This window comes from Monodon monoceros, unplaced genomic scaffold (genome assembly GCF_005190385.1).
Source record: "Monodon monoceros isolate NGI ecotype Baffin Bay Population unplaced genomic scaffold, NGI_Narwhal_1 Super_Scaffold_12, whole genome shotgun sequence".
Lineage (NCBI taxonomy): Eukaryota > Metazoa > Chordata > Mammalia > Artiodactyla > Monodontidae > Monodon > Monodon monoceros.
In genome coordinates, this window is record NW_021703768.1 from 9,623,090 (window position 1) to 9,636,242 (window position 13,153).

The following is a 13,153-nucleotide window of genomic DNA, read 5'->3' on the forward strand; positions in this document are numbered from 1 at the left end:
GAGGAACCTGTGGTAGAGCAGTGGTTTTCACTGGAACCATTTACAAAAGAAATCTTTCTAAAATGTGTGTACATAGGTTCTGGTACCAATTCCAACATGTGTGTGGGGTGGTTTTCCCTACACCAGTGAGCAGTTCTGCAGGACACCGGCTGGGCGTCCTACAGTTTAACCCACTTCTCATACTGTCTGCTCCAAGATAGCATTCCATTCCACAGGTTGAGGGCTCCGTCCTTAAAGGACTGGCGTCCCTCAACCCCCTGCAGATGCTAGTCGCAAACCCAGGCTGTTACTTTTGCTTTTGACTTTCTGACCAACTGACTTTAAATCAGGGGTTCCCAGTGACCCCTTCCTTGATTTGATTAATTTGCTAGAGTGGCTCATAGAACTCAGAGAAACATTTTACTTATTAGATCGTCAGTTTATTATCAGGAACAGCCAGATTGAAGAGATGCATAAGGTAGGGTATGTGGGAAGGGAAACTGCACCATTTTCCCCAGATCTACTTGTTTTCACCAGCTGGGAAGCTCTCCGAACCTGAGGCCTTTCGGGTTTTTATGAAGGCCTCATTACATAGGCTTGATTGATTAAATTGTTTACTGTTGGCGATTGGTTCTACCTTCAGTCCCTCGCTCCTCCCCAGAGGTCTGAAGGGTGGAGCTGAAAATTCCAACCCTCTAATTACTTGGTTGGCTCCCTTGGAAAACCCGTGCCATACTCTTTCTCCCCACCCCTGCCCCAGACAGGTTCAAAAGTCATCTCATTAACATAACAAAGTACACCTTTATGGCTTACGTTGCTTAGAAAATTCCTAGAGTTTCAGGAGCTGTGAGCCAGGAACTGTGGACGAAGACCAAATGTATATGAGAAATATATTTTGGTCATCTGAACGACCAGATATGTATTTCTTATAAATCACAATATTACCTGTGGCAGAACCTCTTTTTCTGAGTATTGAACCACACTTTGCAGAGAAGTGGGAAGACCTTAATTTACCATTTGGAATGTTGATTATTGTGCTGAAATGGGGTGGGGAGTGGCTAACAGACGTCAGTGGCTGTTGGCTCTTACAGGAAGTGGCTCTGCTGCAGATGGTTGTGCATTTTGAGTGCTATTTCTGAGGCTGGCATGGGGGGAGGGTTCTTTCTTGATGACATCTGTCAGCTTCACCTTTTGCTCCTTTTTGCTTTACGTGATCTTTTATAATTTGAGAAACCAGATAATTATAGTGTTTGAATGCTGAAATATGTGTAAATTAGCATTACCTAAAGTTCCTGGCTATGAGTGAGGGATGTGTACTTCTCTTGAATCTTTTTTCCTGCTCAGAGGCCTGTTTCATTGGCTTCTACATTTCTTATGTGATTTGCTCTCATAAATGACTTCTGGGTAAATGTAGTATTTTATTGCAATTATTTGATTCATTTTTCTTATAAGAAAAAATATTTAAGCGCAATTGCAAATGTTGAAAGTTAAGACAGTGCTACCTGCCTAGAATATAACCTATTTGAATCTTCATGAAATTATGTGAACGTTTTCCCCTTATAGTTTATTCCCCAGATATGCCTTCGCGGCTTCCAATCCAAGACATATTTGCTGGACTGGTTACAAGTATTGGCACTGCAATACGATATTGGTTTCATTATACACTTGTGGCCTTTGCATGGTTGGGAGTTGTTCCTCTTACAGCATGTGAGTATTCATTCTTCTGTGACTGGAGTTATTTAAACATTGCACAACTATTTAATATTATAAAGTAATATGGCATCATAGTTTTGTTCGAATGATATTTAATTATTTGATATTATAATGTCATGTATTAGGAAAACCTCATTTAAGAAACATTATTCAAGTGAATTAAAAACCATTTTTTAACAGGTCAGTTTCTTGAATGAATGTGGGAAAGAAAAACACAGCATACAGAGGCTAATAATGAAAGTTCATGAAAGAATTGAAAAAGCAAAATCAAACCATAATTAGAAGGAAATTGAATTTTATTCCTTGAAGTTTATTAGAGCTTTCAAGGATGACAAAAGATGGGTTCTTTTGAGATTTTTTTTTTATCCCCTTTTAAAAAACACATGTCTAATGGTGCTGAATAATTGGGAAGTGTGTCTTTCAAATATAGGAGGCTCTTTGGGAGATTGGTATACTAATTCTTAGTTGATTCTTTTTAGGTTCTTTGTGTTCTTAAAGACATGGAAAGGGGTCGATAGTATATGGTGCCAGAGTATATAGATAGGATTCTTTAAAGTTAACCACAAACAATATTTTTAAATAAGTATAATAATATCCTCATGTCTCCTTAAAATAAAGTAAAATAAACTCGATCAGTTATAAAAATGAAAGTAGCAGAATAGGTACTGTTCACTTGAAGAGTGAATTAGTGAGCTAGAATATTGAGCAAGGAGTTCTCCAGGCTGTAACTCAGAGACAGGAAGTTGCAAGTATGAGGGAAAAAATTTGAGAGATGGAGGCTACATCCGATTGTTTCAGTATCTGTCTAGTAAGTAGTTCCAGAGGGTAAAAGAGATTGAAAGAGAGAGAGCTGACTGTGATAAAGGAAAAAGACAATCCTAGACACATTGTGAAGTTTTCCAGTGCTGAATAGGGTGGTATATAGATGTTATGCTTTCAGATTATCCTACAAAATCATGAAAATCAGACTGGCATCAGACTTCAAGTCAGCAACATTGAATGTTAGAAGACAGCAGAATAGTCAACACATGGCAAAATTTTTGAACCCAAAATCTTATTATTCTCAGATAGAAGGACAAAATACAGACATTTCAATAGATGCAAGGACTTGGAAAGCTTACTACCTCAAATCATTTATGAAAAAAGTGTTTGAGAATATATTTTACTAAAACGAGCAAGAAATCAAAGACAGGGAAAGGTGTGAGCTCCAGAGAAAAAGAAACAAGTGCTTCTTATAGCTAAATCATAATTGTTGTTAGTCTACAATAATTAATAATTTTTTAGGTATCAATTGGAAACTAAAATTCTAGATGATCTTAACGAGAGAAATTGTGAGGGGAGGATAGAATTGAGAGCTTTTTAGGTTGTCTTATTTGTGGTGAAATTATAGATGCTTTAGATAAAATAGGAAAATACAGTGTAATTATGCATTAAAAATACAGGAGTAACCAAGTAGAGTCCAGAACTGGCAAAGGTGATAAACAGCAAAGGTGCCACTGCTGCTGTTCAGGGGAGGAAAGATGGTCTTTTCAATAAATGGTACAGCATCAACTGGACGGGCATGTGGAGCAAGTGACCCATACCATTACCGCCCACCTGACACAAGTTAACTTTAGATGGTCGTAAACCTGAATGTGAACATTAAAACCAAAAAAATGCTAAAAGAAAGTATAGGCGAACAACCATAAAAGAAAATACTGAGAAATTTGACTTAATTAAAATTAAGAACTTTAATTCATGCTCAGATAGCTTTGAGAGAGAAACGCAAGCTACAGAGTGAGAGACGGTATTTGCAGTACACATATCCAGCAAAGGACTTGTATCCAGGATATATAAAGAACTATATAAATCAGTAAGAAAAAGGAAGACAGGCCAATTAAAAAGTGGAACAGCAGATTTGAACAGGTGTTTCTGGAAAGAAGATTAAATAGCCAGTACACACGTGAAAAGGTGCTCAGTATCATTAGTCACCAGGGAAATGCACAAGAAGATGCTGCTACGTACTCAGAAGAATGGCTGAAATTAAAAGAAAAGACAGTGCCAAATCCTTCTTAGGATATGGAGCATCTGCAACATGCATACATTGATAGTAAGAGTATTATAGTATAGCCACTTTGGAAAGCTGTTTGATGTTATCTATCAGTGGTAAATATTATAAATACCTTATGATCCAGTAGTTCTGTTTCTGGGGATGTTGCTAACAGGAATAAGGACCTTGTGTCCACTAAAAGACATGTGTGTAACAGTGTCGTCACTGCAGCTTTGATAATAGCAGTTTAAAACTGGAACCAACCAAACAACTATCAGCAGTAGAATGGATAGTGTGGCTTATCCCTATAACGGAATACTACATAGTGGTGCAAAAGGAGCTGGCTGACGCAACATAGAATAACACGGATAAACTTCACTTCTTTGAGAAAAAGAAGCCAGGCACAAAAGAGTATGGATTGTGGGGTTGCATTTATGTGAAATTTAAAAATAGGCCAAATTGATCCATGATGATAGAGATCAGAATAGTGGTTACCTTTTGCTGGAGATACTGACTGAAAAGGGTCTTGAAGGAGCCTTCTGGGGAGCTAGAAATGTTGAGAATCTTATCTGGCTGACAGTTACTCAGATATATACGAATATAAAAATTCACCCAGACACACTTAATATTTATGTAAATTTTATCTTAATAAAAAAGTAACAAAACTTAAATTTAAGTAACTGTTAGGAGAATAGAAATAAGATGATGAGTTTTCATCCTAGGGAGCGGGAATAGGAAGCAGTGAGTAAAATTTGTAAAGTCTGACAAAAGACAGGAAAGACAAGAAGGGAGGGCTGAGGAAGGGGAGTAAAAGAGAAGAAAAGATAAGATTGCAATATCTGTGATCATAGGGTGTAGATAGAGCCTCATAATTGTGTATGTATAAAAGTGTTCCGCTCCAAGAGATAAGTACGAAACAGCCCAGGTTAATGCTAGAGGGGTTGGTTAACAAAGGCTGACAAACGCAGGAACAGTATTCACCAGCCAGATATTATTCAAGATGAAACACTTTAAATGAGGAACAGCATTTTATTTCATATTAATAAAAGGCATAGTCCACTAAGAAAACTTAAGAATTTCTGTGCACCAGCAAACAGGACTTAGAAGTATGTAAAACATTCATAGTTATAGTGGAAGACTAACACTTCTCTGAAATCAGTATATCAAGTAGTCAAAAATTAAGTAAGGACTTTGAGGATTTAAGTAACAGGTAACAAGCTTGATTTCTCTTCTGACTTGTTTACACACACACACAATTAAAATCTAAATTATGTCACCCACTACACATTCTGTAACTTCTTTCTTTAAGTTAGCAATGTACCCGTGGCTGTCTTTTCCTGTAGCAATGTGTTGAGCTACCTTATTTTTAAGCACGCTAGTAAGGAGGACTTTAATTTATGAGTCTGTTTTCTTATCTACAGACAATTGGCTGTTTGTCACTTTTACTTGTTACAAGCATACTTGCTTTGAATGTTTTATACATATATGTAAGTAATTTCTGTCACAGAAAATCTTTTCCTGTCTTTCCATTTTGACTTGGCATTTGAGAACAGCCATTGAAGTCACTGAATTTTTGGTACAAGGCTATATAGGAAATGCTTAAACTAATACACAAGTACTGGTTTGAAAGAAAACCTCAGCTTTTGGGCCTCATTTCCAAATCTGTTTATGCCTTTTCTGACTAAGAGGATGAGGGGATGGCTGTGTATTTGCCCTTACTTCATCTTTTCCCTTCATGGCCAGATTTAAGATTTTGTCCTTTTGAGGACACTTGAATCTGTTTGTCAAAAATTGGTTGTTAGTTTGCTGTTCATAGCATCGAAGCATGTACTCTACTGAAAAGTCCCCTTAATGTCAAAAATATGTACCCTCAAAACTTTATTTTCATGAGCAGACTCAATGAATTTTAGAATTCTAGGTTAAAGAAAATACTCTGTATTATAATTTTGGAGATCTTTTCTTGAGATTGGTCCCCCCGCCCCCTTCAAACATCTAAGCTCATTTAATAAAAACAAGTAAGTAAATCTAGAGAGAATCAAAACTTTAAACATTGTGTAACATTTATTCTTTACTGTCACTAGTTTTAATGCTTGACTTTTTTTTTTTTAACTTTAGTATTATGAGGCTCAACCTTGCAAAGACTAAATGTTTATTTCAGTGGCATTCGCAGTGTTCCACTTTATCTGTTTAGTTGAGCGACTGTATGAGTTACGATGAGAGTTGTGACTGTATGCCTTCATGCCCTTTCTTGGTAGGTCGCATCTACAAGTGCTTGTTTACTGGCTCTGTGAGCTCCCTGCTGACACTGCCACTAGACATGCTGTCCACGTAAGTATTGAACCTCGTGGTGGTGGAAGGCTGCACGTTGTGAATGGTGCTCATTTTTTCTTCTGCATACTTGTGTTTGTTGTAATTTGAAAAGTCCTTCTATTCCAAGGACAAATAATACCTTGTGTTTGTTACCTATTCTAAAGTTACAGCTACAGTGGAAGTAGCTGACATATATAAATGATGTTTTAAAACATACCCATCTTAAAGGACAGTTTGGTAACGGTGGGACAGCTAGTTAAATAAGCTGTCGTGTAGTGCAAGAAATGTACTGTTCCATATAGTGATGCGCTGGGCGTTCATTTAAACGTGTTTTTAACAGCACAGACATTTGAAGTCAAATTTCTTTTTAAAATGTTTTTTGTGATTGTTAGGAGATGGACTGTAAAAACTTGTTCACTGTGGTGGTTTTACTATATTTTAATTTGACATAAAGCTTTGTAATTGCAGTTTCTTGGGAAAGACATATATGTGTTTTCAAAATTATTGATGTTAGAAATGCTGTAAATGATTAACTGTATCAAGATCATTAGAATATTAAGCTTGCAAAAGATTGCACCTCTGTTTGCTAAAATCTTCTTTTGTACCCAGTTGACCTTAGGTTTCTGATCCCTATGTCAGTAAGGGCAAAGAACAATATAAGACTGTCTTTTAGAACAGAAGCATGCGGAATATATTATAAAAATAAGCCAAATGGCAATGGAAGAGAGCAGGAGAGCATGTTACATTTCTGATAGAAAAGAAATCAAGGAGGAGGTCTTTTAAGTCTCTTTTGTCTGCATCATTATTTTGAATCGTGACTGAAAATACTTAGAAATATTAGATGTGTTTGCAACTTGTTTTTCCTGCTTGCTAGTTTTACCTTTTTTGGATAGAACAGGCAAGTTATTTATGTGTTTCTTCGGCAGTATAGGGAATAGATAAGATAAAAGGTTTTGAACTTGAACTTTATTTACATTACAACAGCTTTCGAAGTAATGTTTATAAGTAGACAAGGATCTTGAAAATAGGGCACTAATGGCTGTGGCCCTCATAAAAAGGAGAAGCAGTAATTTGACACACTTGAGAATTTAGAAATAGTATAATAACGTAGCCCTTTGTATGAAAATACTGACTTTCTATGAAGTGATTCAGTGAAACAAATAGGACAGCGTTACTATTTTTGGACATCAGATTTTTATATCAGCCATCCAGAACACAGTCTTAGTATAGAGGCAAGAAAAATCAGTCTTGGCTGAAGTGTCATTCATATGTCTCCACGTATATGATGTAGCTCACCTCCGGCTTTCATTTAGGAATCGTATACGAAATAAAGGCACATATTAGAAGTAGCGAGGGAGGTCAGAAAAAAGCAAGGGGTGACTGCTAAGAGTGATGGAAGTTATATTTTAATATCTATGAACGAATAAAAGAACCATTCTAAACAGGGCAGTTTTGTTCCATTTAGTTTGAGGCTAGAGTTGTATTTATCATTGTAATTTTTGAGAGAGCAGTGTAGCAGCCAGTCAGTATCTCAGTTGTTTAGAAGAGGTGACTTGAGGTCCCATCTGTGCTGTTCAGTAAAGTGGGGATATGTTACTTCTTTAATGGTTTCTGTTTTAAATGGCTCAATATGTTAATGTTTACCAAAGCTTAAATTGGTAGGCTTTGGCTTTGTGAAAAACAGGTGTTTATGGAAGCCATGTCAGTGAAAATTTAGTATTTTAGTCTCAAGTAAGGCAGTATTTTACTTGCCTACCACCTTTACTTCTTGTTGGCGGAACCATTAAACATCTGGTTGTTTGGCAAGTGTGATCACTTAGGTGATGCAAAGATGTAGCTGGTTGTAACAGAAGGAACCCTGACATTGGAATTTAATAGTGGCTGCATCTGCAACTTTTTGGTGACCTTGGGCAAATCACTGGACAGTTCTGAACCCCTGTTTCCTCATCTGTAAAATGAGGAAGATCATGCCTCAGGGATTTGGGTGGGCTGTTCAAAGATTAAATTCACAAATACATGTAAAAACTATATGTGAATTTTGAGCACTATGTTAATACATAGCAAAATTATCACCAAAACTCAGAGCTGTTGCTTGCCTTATGTTGGCAGGCTCTCCTTTTCTCTGTGACCTGATTGGTTAGTGGGCCACACCTGAGTTGCCTTCATGAGCTTCCTCATTGACATGGGAAGAATGCTGAGAGCTTGGTGGGAATAGTGGAAAGAAATTGTAAGCGTGGGTTGCTTTTATAATCTCATGCTGCCTTTTAGAATTTGAAGAATTGAGCCAGTTTTTCTGAAAGCACTTATAAGTAAATCACTTATTTTTTCTGAGTAATGTTTCATTTTTCTCTATAGAATCCATTTTCTGAAATTTTACTTAAAATTTCTTAATATCTTAGCAGCTGCTACATATCCTGTAGCTCAGTTCCTCAGCATCTCTAGGCACAGTCTGTCAGTTAACTATTGCTGCAAAACATGCTGTCCCTAAAACTTAGTGGCTTAAAACAACAAACATTTGCTCATAATTCTGGGAGTTAGCAGTTTGGGCTGGGCTCAGCTGATCCATTTATCTGTTGGGCTCGCCTCCATTATGCATATGTGTCACTGGGGTTGGGTAGTCTAAGATGGGGTACCTTGGCTCTTCCATATGGCTTCTTATCTTCAGAAGGCTAGTGGGGCTTCTTTACATGGTGGCCTCAGGGCAGCATTCTAAAGGGGTGAGAGTGGAAGCTTACCTGAAAGCTCTCTTCTAGGCTTTAGAACTCAGGAAATTCACTTCTGGTCCAGACAGTTCACAAATCAGCCCAGATCCAAGGTGTGAGGGAAAAGGAAAGGATTCTACAAAGAGTTTGTCACCATTTAAAAGTCTACAGTAAACTCTACAATAAGCAGCTGCTGTCCTTATTGCTGATGACAAGGAAGGAATAGAGAAGGGGTATCTTAGTCCCAACCTATCAACATTCTAATGGTCTGCAGGGGTCCTTAGCAAGGGGGTGATTAGCATTCCTCTTTTGATTAAGGTATATTCCAGATAACATCTGAGGGCCACATTAGTTCAGTTTGGAGCTACCAGGCCGAGGTCTCCCAAATTGACCCTTCCTTAAGTTCTCCATGGAGGGAAAGATGTCTATTATGGTAGTGAATTTTCCAAAGGCTACCAAGATTCTTGAGTTACCTTTGAATTACTCTGAAATCAGACATAGACCAGGGAAGGATATGCTCCTTCAGAGAGGAAAAGAACAAAGAGGTCTTCAGTATTATTATACTGCGTGTATTTTCATGTGAACCATACTTGATCTGTCTGGATTTGTTGAGAAACTAACATACTTTTGGTGTATTTGCAGTTGGCATCAAAATTTAATCTGCGTTCTAAATGAGGCATTTGTAAAATGTGCCACAGGCTCCTTTGCCTCACGCATTGTGTACTGTGTATTTCTCAGCCTTCCTTTATGTTGTCTTTAGGCCTTTCTAGGGGCCCTTCTCCACCTTTCTGATTTGCTGATTCTGTTCATTTACATGGGTTTAAGTATCAGCTAACTAAGTTGGTTCAACTTGTGTATAAAATAAGGATAAGGATATTCTTAGTAAGGGTTGGACAGAGTCATGTATCTTTAGGAAATTACATGTATTTAATAATTGACCTTTGTCAAGTATTTGGCTACTTTCAGTTTTTTGCTTGCTGCCTTCCTTTTTCTCAGCTATGTTCAAAGAGAGGCTGGATAGCCAATTTATGTGGTTCTGATGTTATTCGTTGCTTTCTATAATATGAACACATATAATACAAATATATAAATAAACATGTTTGGCCAGCTTATAAGAGATAAATTGCCACCATCCTCAGAAATAATTCTTTTTGAGAGACTGATTTTTCACCAGAAAGTTACGAATTACTTTTCTTGTTCTTTCTGAGATTTTTATGTAAAGTGAATGTCGTTACCTTTGGTTTCTTAATTTTAAGTGTTCTTTGGAGTAATTCTGTGTACTTTTTTTTTTTTTTTAAATAGGGACAATTTGTTGGCGGATTGTTTGCAGGGTTGTTTTGTGGTGACGTGCACATTGTGTGCGTTCATCAGCCTGGTATGGCTGCGAGAGCAGATCGTCCATGGGGGAGCCCCGATCTGGCTGGAGCATGCTGCTCCGCCCTTCAACGCTGCTGGGCATCACCAAAATGAGGTAGCTCCCTCTATCCCCAAATTCATTTTATTTGGGTAGGACATAAGAATTATTGTCACCCTCTAAGACCCAAACCCTTGACTCCCGTGTCCCTCATTGCAAAGCAGGACAGTGACAACGTTTGGGAGAAGATAAAAGGAGATGTGAAAAATCAAAAGAGTGCCGTTGTTACTTTGCCTCTTAGTTTTCTAGCGAGACTGGGAACAGTACTGGGGGTATACTGCATGCTCTTTCATTCCCTTTGCCTGGGTTAACAGCTTACCGCCGGCCTGGCAGTTAATATACGGACCTCCTGCATGGGCTTCTGACGTGCTGCATAACATTAAGGAAGCCCCCTTACCCTCTTTGTTCATTAGTTTCTTCATGTGTAAAATGCCTCACCTTTGTTGCTTTTAGTAGAAACATTACCAAAAGTAGAAAAATTGGAGTACTGTTGATAACGGTCTTGTACAGTTTTACTTTTTATTTATGAGATGACATGCTTAGATACAAGAGTGTCTGCTAGAGACATTAAGAAGAGGAAGATATGATAAATGATTTTTATTATCTTGTTTACTGAGAAATTATAGGGCTGAAAATGTAAAAAAAAACCCAAACTGGCTACTCAAAATACAAAAACAATTTGCCCTTTGTAAAATTTTATTATGAAAAAATTGACTATAAAATTAATTCAAAATAATACTTAACGATACTTAATGACTTAATTTTTCAATTAAGGACCTTTGGCTTTTTTTAGTGTGAAGATTGATTTCATCAAATTCTGCCATACCCTTTTTTCTACAGAATTAAGAGTACAACTTCACCTTTGAAAACCACACATATGAAAAATGGAACTATTAAGCAAGTTTTTACCTAGTGTTAATACTTTCATCATTGTACCTCATATTTTGAAAAGCATTTTAATACAGTTCTTTTAGAATCTTCATTAACTCCATAGGAGTTCAGTGTTTTAATTAACTACAACTAGGTCTTTGCATTTGGTAGGTAGCAGAATTCAGGAAGAGCCAGAGAAGGGTGCTTGTGGAAACTGATAAAGTTCATATGGACAGGCTTACCCTCCTGAGCAGAAATGAGAAACCTTTCCTCAAGTGTGAACTGAGAATTAAGTTATATATCAGTATGTGTGTAAACAGATACATAAATATATTTTCATCCCTGAAGTGGTCAGTAAAGACAAGAGATGCCTTATAAAGAAGGATTACGGAATGATGTATTCAAGGTAGCCAGATTTGTTAACCTGTTTCCTGTAATGCTTTGTGAAATGTTCATCTCTAAATTATATTGAATGAATATGTACACTGTTAAATGAGTTTATGTTCTTATATACCAAGTTGATCCAAATTCAGATACATTTAGAAGAAATGCCCTTGAGAGGTGGGGTTTTTTTGGAATTTTAATAGAGTTTGTGTCTGTTTGCTAGTTTTGTTTTTTTTTAGAAGGGAGGGTGCTATTTGAAAATAGAGCAAAACTGAGGTAAGTTAGCCAAATTTCTGGTCTCCTCTGTCATTTTAGGCTCCAGCAGGAGGAAATGGTGCTGAAAATGTTGCCCCCGACCAGCCTGCTAACCCGCCAGCTGAGAACGCAGTGGTGGGGGAAAACCCTGCAGCCCAGGATGACCAGGCAGAAGAGGAGGAGGAGGAGAATGAGGAGGAGGACGACGCGGGCGGGGAAGATGCAGCTGATGCCAACAATGGGGCACAGGGTAATGGCCGCCGGCCTGTGCTCAGCCTTCCTTCGCGACCATGAGTCCATTCCCAGCTCACCTTGGGGAGCATTGGAGTTTTCAAAATTTAATGGGCTTGAAGTTCTGTTTCTAAGCTGCTTTTACTTTATTTTGGCAGACTTGCATTTATGGATATACATATGCATACTTTTTTTTTCTATGAAGCAGGGCACATTTTGAGTTTTGCAGTTGTACTTTAGGGACTCCCCTAGTGGTCCAGTGGTTAAGACTGCAAGCTTCCACTGCAGGGGGCATGGGTTCAATCCCTCTTTGGGGAACTGAGATCCCACAGTGCCGCATGGTGCGGCCATAAAATAAAATAAGATTAGATGAGATAAAATAAAATTCTTCTTTACACAGGACTTTTTATAGGATGGATAGGAAGAAATTATTTGTAAGTTGGAATAGATCCTGTTGTTTTAAAATGGAACTTGTTTCAGTTTTATCTTATTCCTTTGCCATTTTTATTGAATCAGTACAACTTTTATTATCAAAGAAGAATTCTTGAAGTGTACTCTGCAGGCCAGATAGCACCCAAAGAAACCAGTTTCTCATTTTCTGGCAATATAACTCCAGAGTGGTAAAGAACTTCTGAGACCAGCCTGCCAGTCAGCTGTCAGCAGGTCACCACCTTCTTTTCTTTCCTCTGGCCCCAGAGTTTTCCTGTCAAGCGCTGCACTGTCTCTGGGTCCACTTATCACTGCTGATACCTGAGTGTTTCTTGTGTGCCAGGCACTCAAACACCAGGTCCCTGCCTTCATGGAGTTTCTGGTCTAGTGACGAAGTAGAAATATCCAAGTGAACAAGTTTGTTATTACACATTGTGGTAAATGTGCACGTTGCTCTGAGGATGCTACTGAGGAGAGACCTATTTTAAATAAGGTTCCCCAGGTAGCTCAGAGTAAGTGACATTGGAGCTGAGACGTGAAGGATGAGAAGAAGCCAGTTGTGTAATGGGAGCAGGGGGCCTTTGCAGGGAGAGGTGGGTATATGTTCAAAGGCTCTGAGACTGCGGCTCCTGTACCCTAGTGCTGGCCCTTGTTTCCTTCTGTTTGTCTGATGCAGTAGGTCCTGCCTGGTCTGCCTTCTTCCATTCTCGCTCCACATAGTGTTTGTACTGCTCTCTGCCCTTAAAATCTGTCAGTGATCTCCCCATTATGTTAAAGAACAAAACAGAATTCAGCCTTCACATTCCTCTTATATGATCTGATCCCTGTCTGTCTGTC

General features: G+C 38.1%; 1 protein-coding gene across 2 annotated transcripts in view; it reads left to right on the forward strand.

The window, feature by feature from the left end:
- The window catches only part of MARCH6 (membrane associated ring-CH-type finger 6), a 74,253-nt gene that overhangs the window by 21,237 nt on the left and 39,863 nt on the right, over positions 1 to 13,153 (forward strand). For both annotated transcript variants that reach the window (XM_029216138.1, XM_029216137.1), the window contains exons 4-7: positions 1,543 to 1,686; positions 5,977 to 6,049; positions 10,036 to 10,204; positions 11,717 to 11,906. In XM_029216138.1, coding sequence (XP_029071971.1) covers positions 1,543 to 1,686; positions 5,977 to 6,049; positions 10,036 to 10,204; positions 11,717 to 11,906 — 576 coding nt within the window. The remainder of the gene's footprint in view (positions 1 to 1,542; positions 1,687 to 5,976; positions 6,050 to 10,035; positions 10,205 to 11,716; positions 11,907 to 13,153) is intronic.